Here is a 19,910-nt window from a genome sequence, read left to right on the forward strand (position 1 = left end):
ATCACAAAGTTGAAAAATAATTGCAATACCGGATAAGGATAAAATCACAATTGCTCCGTAATTAAATTAACTTACACTGTTCATTTAATTAGTTTGCTCGATGTGTGGTTGGGTGTCACCCAAAAGAAGCGGTAGGACATAGGAGTATATTTTTATTGCAGCTGACAAACTCAAAGAGAAGATCAAGATAAGAAACAGAGGATTGTGCAAACCGCTTTGAGAATTTCATTACATTTGTTTACCTAAATTAGTTTTGCTTCCAAACACATTGCATATTCTCCATCTTCACTTTCTGTTTTCTGTGGAGAGGCGACCTAGTGCGGCTGAAACTCAAGCTGCATGTTCAACCTACTGCCGTACAATCAAATTTTGAAAAGCAAACAAAACTGTGCTACATGTACACATAAGTAAAAGCAAGGCGACATTTCGGCATAATAAAGGATGTTATATATACATCATGCTAAAACATGTTGTCAGCAGATAGCTACCAGCCTACCAACAAACGTTACAGATTGAGATTGGTCTCTAATCCATCCAGAGATCAGCCACAACCATGGATTAACTACATGCCAGCCCAACCTAAAACTGCTCCTTGCGAATGATATGGACTGCCATGGTAAGCGTACTCTTTTTCTTCTTCAGTTCGAATAGACACATGTCACCGACGCGCAGGCCATTGCCACGAGCAAAATCGGGCCAACCTCCATTAAGAAACCACCTTCTGCCATTATGAAACATCATTTTGGCTTCCCACGTCTTCCCCTTGCACTGGAGCAATATGTTTTGCCCTTTAGTTGGGAGATATACCGAAGCATATCGTGAACATAATTCCTGATGCATTATGGACGAGTAGTTAGCAACACATACAAATACAATGTTGGTTCAACAACTGCGTGAGGGGTTTATATATATTGGTGCGGGTGTATTTGTATATTGATTGTTATGGAGAATATATTGCATTTTTATGACTGGTATGAAGGCAGGTGAATCGGTGAGCTCTCAAATGACAAAAGGATGCCCACTTAGACAAGATAAGGTTAAGATGACAGGAACAGCAACATTAAGGATGAAAAAAAATAACAAGACTAAACAAAAAAGAATTGAGCTTACTAGCATCCAACGCTGAGCAATGCCAACGTTATTGTTCTTCATTACTGCCACACAAATGGGAACTTCAGATCGGATAGCTCGCACTCGCTGCTCAACCATTCTCTTTTGGGATTTAGATAGAGGACTCCTGCATGGTACAAAGTATGGAGGTTCAAATGGATCATCCGAGTCTCCGCTCTCCAGAGGTTCATGAGAATTTTCTGGCATATCACTGTCCGACGAAACATGTTCTCCTGCAGACAGTTTTAGATCATAAGGAATAATCTAGATAGCTAATAGTTTTTTTTTATGTTTTGCAACAATACCAGCGGTTGGTTCATCCTCAATATGAACTTCTGAAGCCATCTTTGCACTGGATGCACCACCAAGGCATGGGCCAACCCTTTGAAAGCCAGCCCCACATCTAGAATGGGTTGTTTCATGAAGAATATAGACCATAAATGTGTGTCTTATCTCATCTTTTGTCGGTAAAAAGAGGCAGATATCTCCCTCCTGCACATGATTGTCACGGACAAAGTCTAGCCATTGTCCCATAAGCAAGTTCTTTCTACTTTCATCTCTTTTGTAGAATTTGGGATGCCACTTCTTGCTCTTGCCAGGCGTCTCAAGAGTGACATTTGTGGTTTTATCTGGGAAATGTGCAATTGCATATTCCTTGGTAATTCCCTGATAGCAAATGGAGCAAGATGCTAAGAAGATTTCATAACAACCAGAATCTGATAGGTTCCCATACATTGGCACTATTATCTACTCCCTTCGTTCCAAATTATAAGATGTTTTGGTTTTTCTGGATATATTGATTTTATTATGGTATATATATAAGTGCATTGCAAAAGCTATGTGTCTATAAGTCAAAATGTCTTATAATTTGGAATGGAGGCATTACAAACAGTTAATGTTGATATAAATGAGTTGACTATTCAATATGAGTAGTGGAGTTACCAGAAGAGGACCTGGGAGTTTCACATTGCTCATCCGCATTATTGATATAAAAACTGTGAATTCAGGTTGAATTTCCTGAATAAGCTTCGTTACTCTCTTCTTTTGTGCTTTAGATAGAGAACTTCTACATGCCAAAACATACCCCAAAGATACGTTTTCAGAGATAGTGTCTTCTCCTGTACAAAATTTCGCAACAGAGTTTAATAACAACTGATGTACAATTCGAGTTAAATATGCAAGGAACTTGAATAATGTATAACCTGACTCCTCAGATGATGAGGACACCATAGCCATCTTCACAGTTTTCCTGCGACGACACAAGCTAGCTTTTTGGCATTCCATGAATCTTTCACTGCTTTCGGATGCTTCTATGGTATCATGAGAATCACTTGAAATATTAATGGGATCTACACTTCTTTCTCGAACACTTGGGGTGTTTTTTATGCCAGGGCAGGAAAATGATTCCTCACAACCACCATTGGGTGAATATGGCATGACTGTGTCCACAACATCGTTTTCCAGAGTGGCTAGCTGTGGTATATTGGTGGCCGTGCTTCTCGGCAGCAACTCATTGCTAGCCCTATGATCCAGCTGGACTGTGACATCATTTAAGATATCCCTATTACTATCACCATATACTTCAGACTTGTCCTTGACGTTTATCAGTGAGTCCACTGTCCAAGACGTGTTTTTATGTGCATCAACCACAGTATGTTTAGCCTTTACAGACTTGCCTTCCATGTTCTTCGAGCCAACTAAAGTGTGTTGATTTGCCTGATTGCCATGATCATTGTGTTTGGAAGACAAGTTTGCACCAATATCCTTCATTCTATTCGATTTGTCTCCACTTTTTCCAAGAACCGAGCTTCCAAGGTCAGCTGTGAAACAAGATGACCCTAAATTATTTGATCCCAAAACCACATTGTCTCTCTTCTCTAATCTTTTCAATGGTGCTGCGAGTGATTGTGGAACTTTCTTGAATTTGCAAGCCAACCCTTCTGTTGTTTCTAAGAGGTGATACTGGTGATTATCTCCCAATGTACCCAAGCTATTCACAATCAAAGGGAAAGACTGCTCAGTGTTCAATGCGACAGGGTTTGCATGGTCCACCTGCTGGTTCTTCCCATGGTTGCTCTTAGATGATTCTGTCCCAATGGTTTCACAAGAACGTGACGCTTCGGCACTTGTATGGGTGGTAACTTTAGCCATTCGCACTTTTCTATTTGTGCAGTTACCCATTGGTTTCACAATCGGCTTCTTTTTAGTGTGCTTCTTAATTGAAGGATATGTTCTGTTGAGAGATGGATATTTAGTCGCAATTGATTCATTTTTCCGATCTCTCCAAGGCCCTGCATCCCTTACTGACTCTACACTCTTGGTAATTAGCTGCTGTACTGGAGAACGAGAATGGACCTGACTTAGTGGTCTTTCACTTGACAACTTCTCTAGAGAACTGATGCGAGTAACTTCACCACGCCTTTGTAGGCATTCATAACAGAACCATTTTATTAATGATGCCTCGTAGACAACTTTGTCCAAACAGTATCTACACATGGCAAATGATAATGAAATAAGGCGAACCATAAATTAATAAGCTGTAACAACATAAATACATTACAGAAGGTAATTGAGTTTTCATTTAGTTATTATATAGATGATTTGCAAATGTCCATTTATAAGCCAGTGGAATGTGTCCCGTTATCTAAAAAAAAAGTCATTGGAATGTGAAGATAAGGATAGATTCATATATTTTGAATTGGTTGGGGAAAAATAAATGATGTTAAGCGCTGGATAGAAAGTAGGCAGGCCCCGCGATGATAGCGTTGTTTGTCATATAAGGGGGGAAAAGTTGGTGCCTACACCTATTAATAAGCATAACACAAAATGGAATGTAATAGTAAAATAAAACATGATTGGGGTAAAAGGAAACATACTGGTGCACAGCACAACGCTTGCAGTCTCTGCAACAAAGCAGAAGTTGTCTGTAACCAATATCCCCACAAACTTCACACACAGTGTTCTGCACAATCACAAAAAGATTTGGTGTCACCACTCACCAGCAACTTACTAACAAAAAATAACACCCTAATTAATCTCGCAGCGCGACGGAAGCAATCCAGATGAGGCCGGTACCCCGGCCAAGAAAGGGTACCCACACTTGAAGGGTACCACACTTGTGTGGGCTCATTAAATGCCAGCCAGCCGGAAGTAGTAGCGCAGGAAATCGTAAGAGGACGAGAGAGGAGGAAATCGAGTACCATACATACCATATCCACCGGTCACCACCACCAGGACACTCCAAGAAACGACAAGGGAATGCCTCCGCCGGCAGCAGCAGCTCAGACCGAACTCAACCCCGGAACCTCCAGGAGGCCGCCGGGGTTTCGGCCGGTCAGAGGGCTTAACGAACGAACAGGAGTGGGCGCAGCGGCGGTCGGTCAAAGGAATATAGGCGGCGGGCGGGGAGAGAGAGACGATGAGCTGCGGCGTTAAAATGCTAGTACACCCGTGCGGGAGATTTTTGCGACGCTCTCTTTTGCGCAGGGATGAAAACGGGACGGATACATCCGGATACCGGGTCATCCCGTATCCTACCCTAATGTATTTCTCTCGGATACGGGACCGGATACGGGTAGTTAAGATTCGGGACGGATACAGGACGGGACCAGGTAATAATCCGGACGGGTAAGAAACGGATAACGGATACTACTCGGGTAGGTACCGGATAATTGTCGGTTAGTTCATCCGATAATGTTAATTGTCCAACCATCCATAAGTTAAGCAATATATAATCATGTATATGATAGATCAGACGTAAGAAAGGAAACCGGTAAAAATTGACATCATGTAGTTCAAAGTTGCTTATCACTAGGACATTGTAGAACCAACACCGTAATATTTAAAATTCATAAAATATTCTAGTTTCACTAAAAAATTGCAAATAAGTTACAAAAACTAATAAATATTTTATATGAAGATAACTCAAGTCCTCGTATGAAAATGATAAAGTGAAGTACCGATTATGTTGAAACTTGGATACTTACACTAATTTCATATGTAACTCATACAAATAAGTGAAAGTGAAAGGAAAGAAACGTGGGCATCTTATAGATCTTATAATCCAAACATTTTTTATGGTTACATATGGACATATGTTGTATCTCCGTAAAATTTCACGATTTTTTGAGGCTATTTATGTATTATTAATTTCTTGTCATAGAAAATCATCAAAATACAATTAAATCATTAAAATATTGTTTAAACAAAAAATTGATGTATTACAAAGTCATAGATCTCTTCACGCTCTACAATTTTTATATAAACTTTATCTTGATCTGATTTCATATGTAAAAGTTATGATTTTATAACTATATTATGCAGAAAGAAAAAAAACGGGTACCCGAATTCCGGGTACCCGTATCCGACCCGGGATTTTCGGGTACTGACCGGGTATTAGTGATTCTGTATCCTACCCGTATTCGAGGTTCAATATCCGGGTAATACCCGTATCCGTCCCGACAAACAAAATACCTGTATCCGTATCCAAAATTACGTCCCATTTTGGTACCCGTATCCGATACCCGTTCTGGGTACTCGTCCCGTTTTCATCCCTACTTTTGCGGGCGTCACACTAATTGGCACCCTCGTCGAATCGATTACAACAGTTGCATTATAATATATCACGAACTGAAGAAATAGCATCGGGTTGTCCCGACTGTCATTAGCATATTTCCCGTGCCGGTCCTGCGCTCCGTTCGTTGTCTTCTATCTCCCTTGGGCGTCATCTTCTACCTCTCGCTCTCTGTGTTCATTCGAGTTCGTTTCCCCAACGGCCTTCCCTTCCCTTCTCTCGCCGCAGATCTCGCCCGTGAAGGTGAAGGTAGGAGATTGGAGATCTCGCCAGAGTTGGTGTCCTGTGCCGCAGACGCCATTGGACACTGTTCTCCTCGGTTCTCAAGGTAAAATCCATGACCGGTTCGTTCAAATCTCATGTACATCCACCATTGAACTCGTTTTGTATGGCCGGTTCTTGCAGGGGGTCGACACCAGTGTCCAGATCTCGTTGAACCCTACCTGTTGCACATTTGACTACCAGGAGCCGAGCCCTCCCCCCCCCCATTTAGCTGTTGGTTTGTGCACTTTAGTTTGAATAATAGTATGAACGATGAGGTGGTTCCCCATGGATGAAACGAATGCATGCATTGTCGAAGAGTAAGAGTGGGCATTGACTTGTATTGGACATGATGATCTTGAGACACACACTACACTGGTTAGTTAGTTCGATTTGTTTGTATGCAGTTTAGTAGTTATATATGATATTACAACTATTTTTTTATTAGGGGAGTGCACATGTTATGCATGGTATCGATTGGGATTCAATAATAGTAGAAGAAATGACTAGTGAAGAAGGAAGAAATGATGTTACTAGTGAACAAGGACTCTACTTTCAACTTGGACTAGCTACTGAAGATGATGGAAGGGAAGATGATTGTAGTGCTCCCCGTTTTGGAAATAGCATTCCATGTGAAGATGAATTGGGAGCAGTCATTCCATGTTCATATTTAGTGCTTGATGAGACTAGGACCATATATGGTATGAACAATCCAGTAATGGAGTGAAAGGGAATTAGGCTTACACCTAGTTCCTAAATAATTTTGGTGGTTGAATTGCCCAACACAAATAATTGGACTAACTAGTTTGCCCAAGTGTATAGATTATACAGGTGTAAAAGGTTCACACTCAGCCAATAAAAACATCAAGTTTTGGATTCAACAAAGGAGCAAAGAGGCAACCGAAGGCACCTCTGGTCTGGCGCACCGGACTGTCCGGTGTGCCACCGGACAGTGTCCGGTGCACCACCGGACATGTCCGGTGCACCAGAGGACTCCACCGCGAACTTGCTACCTTCGGGAATTTCCAGAGACACTCGCGCTATAATTCACTGGACTGTCCGATGTACACCGGACAGTGTCCGGTGCGCCAAGGAAGAGCGGCCTCAAGAACTCGCCGGCTTCGGGAATCTCCAACGGCTAGTCCACTATAATTCACCGGACATGTCCGGTGTGCACCGGACTGTCCGGTGCAACTCCGGAGCAACGGCTATTCGGTGCCAACGGCTACCTGCGACGCATTTAATGCGCGGTCTGCGCGCGCAGAAGGCAGGCGCGCCCATACTGGCGCACCGGACAAGGAACAGTGCATGTCCGGTGTGCACCGGACATCCAGGCGGGCCCACAAGTCAGAAGCTTCAACGGTCAGAATCCAACGGCAGTGATGACGTGGCGGGGGCACCGGACATGTCCGGTGTGCACCGGACTGTCCGGTGCGCCATCGAACAGACAGCCTCCCAACGGACACTTTTGGTGGTTGGGGCTATAAATACCCCAACCACCCCACCATTCATTGCATCCAAGTTTTCCACTTCCCAACTACTACAAGAGCTCTAGCATTCAATTCTAGACACACCAAAGAGATCAAATCCTCTCTAAATTCCACACAACGCCATAGTGACTAGAGAGAGTGATTTGCTTGTGTTCTTTCGAGCTATTGCGCTTGGATTGCTTCTTTTCTTTCTCACTTGTTCTTGTGATCAAAGTTCCATTGTAATCAAGGCAAGAGGCACCAATTGTGTGGTGGCCCTTGCAGGGAAGTTTTGTTCCCGGCTTTGATTTGAGAAGAGAAGCTCATTCGATCTGAGGGATCGTTTGGGAGAGGGAAGGGTTGAAAGAGACCCGGCCTTTGTGGCCTCCTCAACGGGGAGTAGGTTTGCGAGAACCGAACCTCGGTAAAACAAATCTGCGTGTCTCACTTGTTTATTCGCTTGCGATTTGTTTTGCGCCCTCTCTCGCGGACTCGATTTTATTTCTAACACTAACCCGGCTTGTAGTTGTGTTTATATTTGTAAATTTCAGTTTCGCCCTATTCACCCCCCCTCTAGGCGACTATCAATTGTTATCAGAGCAAGTGCTTCATTAGAGCCTAACCGCTCGAAGTGATGTCGGGAGATCACGCCAAGAAGGAGATGGAGACCGGCGAAAAGCCCACTACAAGCAACGGGAGCACTTCATCGGAAGAGTCCCGCACCAAGAGGAGGGAGAAGAAGAAGAGCTCCTCCAACAAAGGGAAGGAGAAGAAATCTTCTTCTCACCACAAAGAAAAGAAGGAAAAATCTTCTTCCCACAAGCCGCATCGGAGTGGGGACAAGCAAAAGAGGATGAGGAAAGTGGTCTACTACGAGACCGACACTTCATCAACATCGACCTCCGGCTCCGATGCGCCCTCCGTAACTTCTAAACGCCAAGAGCGAAAGAAGTTTAGTAAGATCCCCCTACACTATCCTCGCATTTCTAAACATGCACCTCAACTTTCCGTCCCATTAGGCAAACCACCAACTTTTGATGGTGAAGATTATGCTAGGTGGAGTGATTTAATGCGATTTCATCTAACCTCACTCCACGAAAGTATATGGGATGTTGTTGAGTTTGGTGCACAGGTACCGTCGGTAGGGGACAAGGATTATGATGAGGATGAGGTGGCCCAAATCGAGCACTTCAACTCTCAAGCGACAACAATACTCCTCGCCTCTTTAAGTAGAGAGGAGTATAACAAAGTGCAAGGATTGAAGAGCGCCAAGGAGGTTTGGGACGTGCTCAAAACCGCGCACGAGGGAGATGAGCTCACCAAGATCACCAAGCGGGAAACGATCGAGGGGGAGCTCGGTCGGTTCCGGCTTCGCAAAGGGGAGGAGCCACAACACATGTACAACCGGCTCAAGACCTTGGTGAACCAAGTGCGCAACCTCGGGAGCGTAAAGTGGGATGACCATGAAGTGGTTAAGGTTATACTAAGATCTCTTATTTTCCTTAACCCTACTCAAGTTCAATTAATTCGTGGTAATCCTAGATATACTAAAATGACCCCCGAGGAAGTTATCGGGCATTTTGTAAGTTTTGAGTGCATGATCGAAGGCTCAAGAAAGATCAACGAGCTTGACGAACCCACCACATCCGAAGCTCAACCCGTCGCATTCAAGGCGACGGAGGAAAAGAAAGAGGAGGCTACTCCAAGTCGACAACCAATAGACGCCTCCAAGCTCGACAATGAGGAAATGGCGCTTGTCATCAAGAGCTTCCGCCAAATCCTCAAGCAAAGGAGGGGGAAAGACTACAAGTCCCGCTCCAAGAAGGTTTGCTACAAATGTGGTAAGCCCGGTCATTTTATTGCTAAATGTCCTATATCTAGTGACAGTGACCGAGGCGAAGACAAGAAGGGGAGAAGAAAGGAGAAGAAGAGGTACTACAAGAAGAAGGGCGGCGATGCCCATGTTTGTCAGGAGTGGGACTCCGACGAAAGCTCAAGCGACTCCTCCGACGACGAGGACGCCGCCAACATCGCCGTCACCAAGGGACTCCTCTTCCCCAACGTCGGCCACAAATGTCTCATGGCCAAGGACGGCAAAAAGAAGGTTAAATCTAAATCCTCTACTAGATATGAGTCTTCTAGTGATGATAATGCTAGTGATGAGGAGGATAACTTGCGTACCCTTTTTGCCAACCTTAACATAGCTCAAAAGGAAAAATTAAATGAATTGGTTAGTGCTATTCATGAAAAGGATGACCTTTTGGATTCCCAAGAGGACCTCCTTATTAAGGAAAACAAGAAACATGTTAAGGTCAAAAATGCTTATGCTCTAGAAATTGAGAAATGTGAAAAATTATCTAGTGAGCTAAGCACTTGCCGTGAGATGATTGACAACCTTAGGAATGAAAATGCTAGTTTAAATACTAAGGTTGATTCACATGTTTGCAATGTTTCAACTTCAAATCCTAGAGATGATAATGTTGATTTACTTGCTAGGATTGATGAGTTGAATGCTTCCCTAGCTAGCCTTAGAATTGAAAATGAAAAATTGCTTGCTAAGGCTAAAAATTTTGATGTTTGCAATGTTACTATTTCCAACCTTAGAACCAAGAATGACATGTTACAAGCTAAGGTTGTAGAATTAAAAACTTGCAAACCCTCTACACCTGTCGTTGAGCATGTATCCATTTGCACTAGATGTAGAGATGTTGATATTAATGCTATTCATGATCACATGTCTTTAATTAAACAACAAAATGATCATATAGCAACATTAGATGCTAAAATTGCCGAGCATAACTTAGAAAATGAAAAATTTAAATTTGCTAGAAGTATGCTCTATAGTGGGAGACGCCCGGGCATCAAGGATGGCATTGGCTTACAAAGGGGAGACAATGTCAAACTTAGTGCTCCTCCTAAAAGATTGTCTAACTTTGTTAAAGGCAAGGCTCCCATGCCTCAGGATAACGAGGGTTACATTTTATACCCTGCCGGTTATCCCGAGAGCAAAATTAGGAGAATTCATTCTAGGAAGTCTCACTCTGGCCCTAATCATGCTTTCATGTATAAGGGTGAGACATCTAGCTCTAGGCAACCAACCCGTGCTAAGTTGCCTAAGAAAACTCCTAGTGCATCAAATGATCATAACATTTCATTTAAAACTTTTGATGCATCCTATGTTTTGACTAACAAATCCGGCAAGGTAGTTGCCAAATATGTTGGGGGCAAGCACAAGGGCTCCAAGACTTGTGTTTGGGTACCCAAAGTTCTTGTGTCTAATGCCAAAGGACCCAAAACCATTTGGGTACCTAAAGTCAAGAACTAAACTTATTTTGTAGGTTTATGCATCCGGGGGCTCAAGTTGGATACTCGACAGCGGGTGCACAAACCACATGACAGGGGAGAAGAAGATGTTCTCCTCATATGAGAAAAACCAAGATCCCCAACGAGCTATCACATTCGGGGATGGAAATCAAGGTTTGGTCAAAGGTCTTGGTAAAATAGCTATATCTCCTGACCATTCTATTTCCAATGTTTTTCTTGTAGATTCTTTAGATTACAATTTGCTTTCCGTTTCACAATTATGTCAAATGGGCTACAACTGTCTTTTCACTGATACAGGTGTCACTGTCTTTAGAAGAAGTGATGAATCAATAGCATTTAAGGGTGTGTTAGAGGGTCAGCTATACTTAATAGATTTTGATAGAGCTGAACTCGACACATGCTTAATTGCTAAGACTAACATGGGTTGGCTCTGGCACCGCCGACTAGCCCATGTTGGGATGAAGAATCTTCATAAGCTTCTAAAGGGAGAACACATTTTAGGACTAACAAACGTTCATTTTGAGAAAGACAGGATTTGTAGCGCATGCCAGGAAGGAAAGCAAGTTGGCACACATCATCCACACAAGAACATCATGACAACCGACAGGCCACTGGAACTCCTACACATGGACCTATTCGGCCCGATTGCTTACTTAAGCATCGGTGGGAGTAAGTACTGTCTAGTTATTGTGGATGATTATTCTCGCTTCACTTGGGTATTCTTTTTACAGGAAAAATCTCAAACCCAAGAGACCTTAAAGGGATTCTTGAGACGGGCTCAAAATGAGTTCGGCTTAAGAATCAAGAAAATAAGAAGCGACAACGGAACGGAGTTCAAGAATTCTCAAATTGAAGGCTTCCTTGAGGAGGAGGGCATCAAGCATGAGTTCTCTTCTCCCTACACACCTCAACAAAATGGTGTAGTGGAGAGGAAGAATCGAACTCTATTAGACATGGCAAGGACCATGCTTGATGAATACAAGACTTCGGATCGGTTTTGGGCCGAGGCGGTCAACACCGCCTGCTACGCCATCAACCGGTTATATCTACACCGAATCCTCAAGAAGACATCATATGAACTCCTAACCGGTAAAAAGCCCAACATTTCATATTTTAGAGTTTTTGGTAGCAAATGCTTTATTCTTGTTAAAAGAGGTAGAAAATCTAAATTTGCTCCTAAAACTGTAGAAGGCTTTTTACTTGGTTATGACTCAAACACAAGGGCATATATGGTCTTTAACAAGTCCACTGGACTAGTTGAAGTCTCATGTGACGTTGTGTTTGATGAGACTAACGGCTCTCAAGTAGAGCAAGTTGATCTTGATGAGATAGGTGAAGAAGAGGCTCCATGCATCGCGCTAAGGAACATGTCCATTGGGGATGTGTGTCCTAAGGAATCCGAAAAGCCTCCAAATGCACAAGATCAACCATCCTCCTCCATGCAAGCATCTCCACCGACTCAGAATGAGGATGAAGCTCAAGTTGATGAAATAGAAGGTCAAGCAAATGAGCCACCTCAAGACGATGGCAATGATCAAGGGGGAGATGCAAATGAGGAAGACAAGGAGGATGAAGAACAAAGGCCGCCACACCCAAGAGTCCACCAAGCAATCCAATGAGATCACCCCGTCGACACCATCCTCGGCGACATTCATAAAGGGGTAACCACTAGATCTCGTGTTGCACATTTTTGTGAACATTACTCGTTTGTTTCCTCTATTGAGCCACACAGGGTAGAGGAAGCACTACACGATTCGGATTGGGTGGTGGCGATGCAAGAGGAGCTCAACAACTTCACTAGGAATGAGGTATGGCATTTAGTTCCACGTACTAACCAAAATGTTGTAGGAACCAAATGGGTCTTCCGCAACAAGCAAGACGAGCATGGTGTGGTGACAAGGAACAAAGCTCGACTTGTGGCCAAAGGATACTCCCAAGTCGAAGGTTTGGATTTCGGTGAAACCTATGCACCCGTAGCTAGGCTTGAGTCAATTCGCATATTATTGGCCTATGCTACTTACCATGGCTTTAAGCTTTATCAAATGGACGTGAAAAGCGCCTTCCTCAATGGACCAATCAAGGAAGAGGTCTATGTTGAGCAACCTCCCGGCTTTGAAGACAGTGAGTATCCTAATCATGTCTATAAGCTCTCTAAGGCGCTTTATGGGCTCAAGCAAGCCCCAAGAGCATGGTATGAATGCCTTAGAGATTTCCTTATTGCTAATGGCTTCAAAGTCGGAAAGGCCGATCCTACACTCTTTACTAAAACTCTTGAAAATGACTTGTTTGTATGCCAAATTTATGTTGATGATATTATATTTGGGTCTACTAACGAGTCAACATGTGAAGAGTTTAGTAGGATCATGACACAGAAGTTCGAGATGTCTATGATGGGGGAGTTGAAGTATTTCTTAGGATTCCAAGTGAAGCAACTCCAAGAGGGCACCTTCATTAGCCAAACAAAGTATACTCAAGACATTCTAAACAAGTTTGGGATGAAGGATGCCAAGCCCATCAAGACACCCATGGGAACCAATGGGCATCTCGACCTCGACACGGGAGGTAAGTCCGTGGATCAAAAGGTATACCGGTCGATGATAGGTTCTTTACTCTATTTATGTGCATCTCGACCGGATATTATGCTTTCCGTATGCATGTGTGCAAGATTCCAAGTCGACCCTAAGGAAGCTCACCTTACGGCCGTGAAACGAATCTTGAGATATTTGGTTTATACTCCTAAGTTTGGGCTTTGGTATCCTAGGGGATCCACATTTGATTTGATTGGTTATTCAGATGCCGATTGGGCGGGGTGTAAAATCAATAGGAAAAGCACATCGGGGACTTGCCAGTTCTTGGGAAGATCCTTGGTGTCTTGGGCTTCAAAGAAGCAAAATTCGGTCGCTCTTTCTACCGCCGAAGCCGAGTATATTGCCGCAGGTCATTGTTGCGCGCAATTGCTTTGGATGAGGCAAACCCTGCGGGACTACGGTTACAAACTAACCAAAGTCCCTTTGCTATGTGATAATGAGAGTGCAATCAAAATGGCTGACAATCCCATCGAGGATAGCCGCACTAAGCACATAGCCATTCGGTATCACTTTTTGAGGGATCACCAACAAAAGGGAGATATCGAGATTTCTTACATTAATACTAAAGATCAATTAGCCGATATCTTTACCAAGCCTCTTGATGAACAATCTTTTAACAAACTTAGGCATGAGCTAAATATTCTTGATTCACGCAATTTCTTTTGCTAACTTGCACTCATAGCTCATTTATATACCCTTGATCATATCTCCTCATATGCTATGACTAATGTGTTTTTCAAGTCTATTTCAAACCAAGTCATAGGTATATTGAAAGGGAATTGGAGTCTTCGGCGAAGACAAAGGCTTCCACTCCGTAACTCATCCCTCGCCGACGCTCCAAGTCACTCTCCATTCTTGGTGGAGAAAGCATGAGCACCAAGAAAAGGACTTTGTCTTTGGGGAGAAAGGGAAGAAAGCACTTCGAGGGCTCTAATGATTCCGTTTTTGGCGATTCATGCCAAAGGGGGAGAAAGTAAGAGCCCAAAGCAAAAGGACCGCACCACCACCAATTTCAAAAAAAAACTTAGTGTTAAATATCTTTCAATTGGTATCCTATAGTGTTCAAAAAAAGGGGAGAAAGTAGTATTTCAAAAATGGTATATCAAAACCCCTCTTAAACACTAAGAGGAGGATCTCTTTTAGGGGGAGTTTTGTTTAGTCAAAGGAAAAGCATTTGAAACAGGGGGAGAATATTTCAAATCTTGAAAATGCTTTGCAAAATCCTATTCATTTACCCTTGACTATTTGCAAAAGAACTTTGAAAAGGATTTACAAAAGAGTTTGCAAAAACAAAACATGTGGTGCAAGCGTGGTCCAAAATGTTATAAGTAAGAAACAATCCATGCATATCTTGTAAGTAGTTATATTGGCTCAATTCCAAGCAACCTTTACACTTACATTATGCAAACTAGTTCAATTATGCACTTCTATATTTGCTTTGGTTTGTGTTGGCATCAATCACCAAAAAGGGGGAGATTGAAAGGGAATTAGGCTTACACCTAGTTCCTAAATAATTTTGGTGGTTGAATTGCCCAACACAAATAATTGGACTAACTAGTTTGCCCAAGTGTATAGATTATACAGGTGTAAAAGGTTCACACTCAGCCAATAAAAACATCAAGTTTTGGATTCAACAAAGGAGCAAAGAGGCAACCGAAGGCACCTCTGGTCTGGCGCACCGGACTGTCCGGTGTGCCACCGGACATGTCCGGTGCACCAGAGGACTCCACCGCGAACTTGCTACCTTCGGGAATTTCCAGAGGCACTCGCGCTATAATTCACCGGACTGTCCGGTGTACACCGGACAGTGTCCGGTGCGCCAAGGAAGAGCGGCCTCAGGAACTCGCCGGCTTCGGGAATCTCCAACGGCTAGTCCACTATAATTCACCGGACATGTCCGGTGTGCACCGGACTGTCCGGTGCAACTCTGGAGCAACGGCTATTCGGTGCCAACGGCTACCTGCGACGCATTTAATGCGCGGTCTGCGCGCGCAGAAGGCAGGCGCGCCCATACTGGCGCACCGGACAAGGAACAGTGCATGTCCGGTGTGCACCGGACATCCAGGCGGGCCCACAAGTCAGAAGCTTCAACGGTCAGAATCCAACGGCAGTGATGACGTGGCGGGGGCACCGGACATGTCCGGTGTGCACCGGACTGTCCGGTGCGCCATCGAACAGACAACCTCCCAACGGCCACTTTTGGTGGTTGGGGCTATAAATACCCCAACCACCCCACCATTCATTGCATCCAAGTTTTCCACTTCCCAACTACTACAAGAGCTCTAGCATTCAATTCTAGACACACCAAAGAGATCAAATCCTCTCCAAATTCCACACAACGCCATAGTGACTAGAGAGAGTGATTTGCTTGTGTTCTTTCGAGCTCTTGCGCTTGGATTGCTTCTTTTCTTTCTCACTTGTTCTTGTGATCAAAGTTCCATTGTAATCAAGGCAAGAGGCACCAATTGTGTGGTGGCCCTTGCAGGGAAGTTTTGTTCCCGGCTTTGATTTGAGAAGAGAAGCTCATTCGATCTGAGGGATCGTTTGGGAGAGGGAAGGGTTGAAAGAGACCCGGCCTTTGTGGCCTCCTCAACGGGGAGTAGGTTTGCGAGAACCGAACCTCGGTAAAACAAATCCGCGTGTCTCACTTGTTTATTCGCTTGCGATTTGTTTTGTGCCCTCTCTCGCGGACTCGATTTTATTTCTAACACTAACCCGGCTTGTAGTTGTGTTTATATTTGTAAATTTCAGTTTCGCTCTATTCACCCCCCCCTCTAGGCGACTATCATGGAGCCTGGTAGCTTGTGTGCAAAAATGCATCACTTTAGACTCGCAATCAGACAATACGCCATAAATAAAGAATTTGAGCTTGGAATTAAGGCTACCAACAAGACTAGATTTAGAGGGTATTGTAAAGGGCCTGATTGCCCCTGGAGCATTCATGCTAGACCGGAGACGAAATGGGCTATAATAATTCAAGTAAGCCCAGAATCTTGTTGTTTATTTAATATCTAACTAATTATTTTTGTTATAATCTAATAGACACTTTTCCTAAATTTTCAGGTGATCGTCTTGAATGGCAAACATACTTGTACCTCCAGTGGTAGACGAAAGACGGCTACACCTACAGGAGCTTGGGTTGCGGCACGTGCGCTTCCATTACTAATGAAGAAGCCTCATATGGGTGCTAAGGAGCTACAAACTACATTGCAGGGCACTTTTGGTTGTACCATTGCATATGACACAGTTTGGCACGGTAAAGAGAAAGCTTTGAAGGAATTATTTGGTAGTTGGGAAGAGAGCTTTCAGCTTTTGTGGCCTTGGAGAGAAGCAGTTATGCAAAAGTCGCCGGATAGTGTCATTGAGCTTGATGTAAAAATGGATGAGGGTCGTCCTTTCTTCAGTTGATTCTTTTGTGCACTTGGTCCATGCATTTATGGTTTCAAGGGTGGTTGCTGACCATACCTTAGTGTTGACTTGACAACTCTTAATGGAAGGTGGAATGGTCACCTTTGTTGTGCCATAGGTGTTGATGGGCAGAATTGGATGTATCTAGTTGCATATGGATTTTTTTGAGGCAAAAAATACAGAAAACTGGACATGGTTCTTTCATTAGTTGCACAAGGTTGTGGGGGATCTGCCTTTGTTAGCTTTGTGTTCAGATGCTTGCAAAGGTCTTAAAAATGCTATGAACAATGTCTTCCCATATGCCGAGAAAAGGGAGTGCTTCAGACATCTGATACAGAACTACATAAAGTAGTTTGGTGGGTCTGAGTACATGTATCCAGCCGCTAGAGCGTATAGGAGAGAGGTCTTCGACCACTACTTTAGAAGCATCTAAGAAATACCAAAGGTCAACACTTGGCTAAATGAGCATCACGACAGTCTTTGGTACCGAAGTGGCTTCAATACGGACATCAAGTGCGACTACATAACCAACAACATTGCTGAGGTTTTCAACAATTGGATTAAGGATTGGAAGGATTTGCCTGTTTGTGACTTGGCTGACATGATAAGGGAGGAAATTATGGAGCTGTTTCACAGGAGGAGGAGGATTGCACAAAAGTTGCAAAGACGGATTTTACCGTCGGTTCTGCATATCCTACACGCCAGGACAAGAGGTTTAGGTCATTTAGCAGTACAGAAAGCTGACAACTACATTGCAGAGGTAAGGGATAACAATGATGTGCATTCAAAGCACATTGTAAATGCTCAGCTGCGGGAATGTTCGTGCAAAGAGTGGCAGCACACGGGCAAACCATGTATCCATGCCCTGTGCTTGATAACAGCTCAAGAATTTAGGGATGACAGGATGGAGGGTTTTGTCGACGAGTACTACTTTGTAGCTATGTTCACCACAGCGTACTCAAGGGTGGTCCAGCCAATCGGTGACAAATCGTTTTGGCCAAATGTTCCTTTTGCAAAAGAAGTGGGTGCTCCAATTGGGAAACGTGATGTGGGTCGACAGATGAAAAATAGGATCAAAGGATGCCTTGAGGGAGGCAGTGGTAAAAAGAAAACTAACAATGAGAATGGGAAGAAAAGCATTCGGGGAAAGTTCAAGTGTCCAAACTGTGGTGAATTAGAGCACAGAAAAACAAGCTACAAATGTCCATTTAATGGCACAAAGAAAAGGTAATGGATGTATTGCGTTATTATTTGTGATATTTTCTGTTATTTACTTTATGTACTAATTTCTGCAAAACAGGAAGAGAAGGCCTGAGAAAAATTCTACTAAAGGTTGGCTCCCAAAAAATGTACCTAAGTCATCACAACAGGTTGTCGAAGAGAGTCAAGCACATCTCGCAATGACATAAGCTGATGTAGCTGTTGTTGAAAGACCTTCTTTGTCACCAGAAGAACGTGTAGTTCGAGTTCTAGTTAAAAGATCACACCTAGGAAGAAGAATGTTTGAGTAATGCGATGAACTTGTGTGATGTATGCCATTTGTATGACATTATGGTCTTTGTGTCATGAACTTGTGGGGTGTATGCCATTTGTATGACATTATGGTCTTTGTGTCATGAACTTGTGGGGTGTATGCCATTTGTATGACAATATGGTCTTTGTGTCATGAACTTGTGGGGTGTATGCCATTTGTATGACATTATGGTCTTTGTGTCATGAACTTGTGGGGTGTATGCCATTTGTATGACAATATGGTCTTTGTGTCATGAACTTGTGGGGTGTATGCCATTTGTATGACATTATGGTCTTTGTGTCATGAACTTGTGGGGTGTATGTCATTTGTATGACAATATGGTCTTTGTGTCATGAACTTGTGTGGTGAACTTGTGGATGTGTCATGAACTTGTGTTCTATCTATATGGCTTTATGGTATGGTGTTCTATTTTGTTCTATGTGAGAACTGACAATTGCCATACTCTCTTTGAAAACTGACAATAACCAACAGATAGAACAACATATATATCCCAGATATTGCACAAACACCATCATACCAACAACATACAATTTGAGAACTCACAATACCCAACAGATAGTTCATTACGTGAATATAAAATGTCATGTCTTACAAGAGCCAGATCCGACAATATCCAACACATGCATTCAATACTTGTCCAACTTAGTGAACACAAAAGAACTACACATGAGATATTACATAGATATATCCCAGATCTCATTGAAGCTAAGCCCCCCATTTAGCACAGTGCTCACCAAGCGTCTCCGCTTCTAAAGGCTGATTCATAATTTCTCGGTCACAGAATACGTCCTCCCACACCGCACTGTCTTCACTTCCATACCCATAGCTTCTAATACAGCAGCAGGGTCCATCATCGAAAACTGGCAGTCCATTGAAGTGACATCTAGAATTTCAGCTAATTCATCCATTGGCCGAGCAATTTGCGTCATCATGAAACCATCTACAACATCCTCATCTGTGTAGCAGAAAGCGGCAATATCTTGTAGTTTCTTAGCTGTAGCTTGCATCTGAGACACATCATAGTTGAGTGTGTCTGCAATTTTTTTGTTCATCTGCAAAAAAATACATAAATATCATCATACATTGCATAGGGAACAACGACTACGTTTTGTGTATTTGTATGTGGAAACCTGCAGCTGGCATATATCAGGCCTCAGCTTTTTTGGACAATAACATCAAGTGTCACAGCAAAGAGTGGGCACTATGCACTGGCAACAAACAACCATATGCATCATCACTAGCCTCAGTACCATCACTGGCCTCACTACAATCACTTACCACTAAAAAGAACAGCCCTCAGTTTTTTTGGACAAAAAACATCAAGTGTACCATACAGTTGAATATTTTCAAAGAACCAGCAACAAACAACCATATGCACCATAACTGGCCTCAGTAACATCATTGGCCTCAATACAATCACTTGACATAGCAAAGAACAACCCTCAGTTATTTTTGACAAAAAAACAAGTGTAGCCTTATTAAAAATCATAGATGGTTGCACTAGATTATGCTATATGTACTTGTTAAAAATCAAAATATAAAGTGTTACATTATTCTAAGATCTATAAAGTTGTGGTAGAAAATCAACTTGAGAATAAGATTAAATGGTTAAGGTCTGATTGTGGGGTAGAATATTTATTAGA

The 19,910-nt window shown here is 43.0% G+C and overlaps 1 protein-coding gene across 2 annotated transcripts; it reads right to left on the bottom strand.

The window, feature by feature from the left end:
• Positions 1-404: 404 nt before the first annotated feature.
• On the bottom strand, positions 405-4,588 carry LOC103643733 (B3 domain-containing protein). Of its 2 annotated transcripts, none has more exons than XM_008666910.3 (7): positions 4,320-4,588; positions 3,987-4,072; positions 2,313-3,598; positions 2,053-2,228; positions 1,416-1,776; positions 1,111-1,343; positions 405-831 (listed from the first exon to the last, which is right to left on the bottom strand). In XM_008666910.3, the coding sequence occupies exons 1-7, from the start codon at positions 4,320-4,322 to the stop codon at positions 580-582; spliced, it is 2,397 nt and encodes a 798-aa protein (XP_008665132.1). In that variant the 5' UTR covers positions 4,323-4,588; the 3' UTR covers positions 405-579. The 2 variants fall into 2 exon arrangements, with proteins under 2 accessions (XP_008665132.1, XP_020402427.1); XM_020546838.2 differs by lacking the exon at positions 4,320-4,588 and adding an exon at positions 4,205-4,255.
• Between the last annotated feature and the right edge of the window lie 15,322 nt (positions 4,589-19,910).

Source organism: Zea mays, chromosome 1, assembly GCF_902167145.1.
Source record: "Zea mays cultivar B73 chromosome 1, Zm-B73-REFERENCE-NAM-5.0, whole genome shotgun sequence".
In the NCBI taxonomy this organism is placed as follows: Eukaryota; Viridiplantae; Streptophyta; class Magnoliopsida; order Poales; family Poaceae; genus Zea; species Zea mays.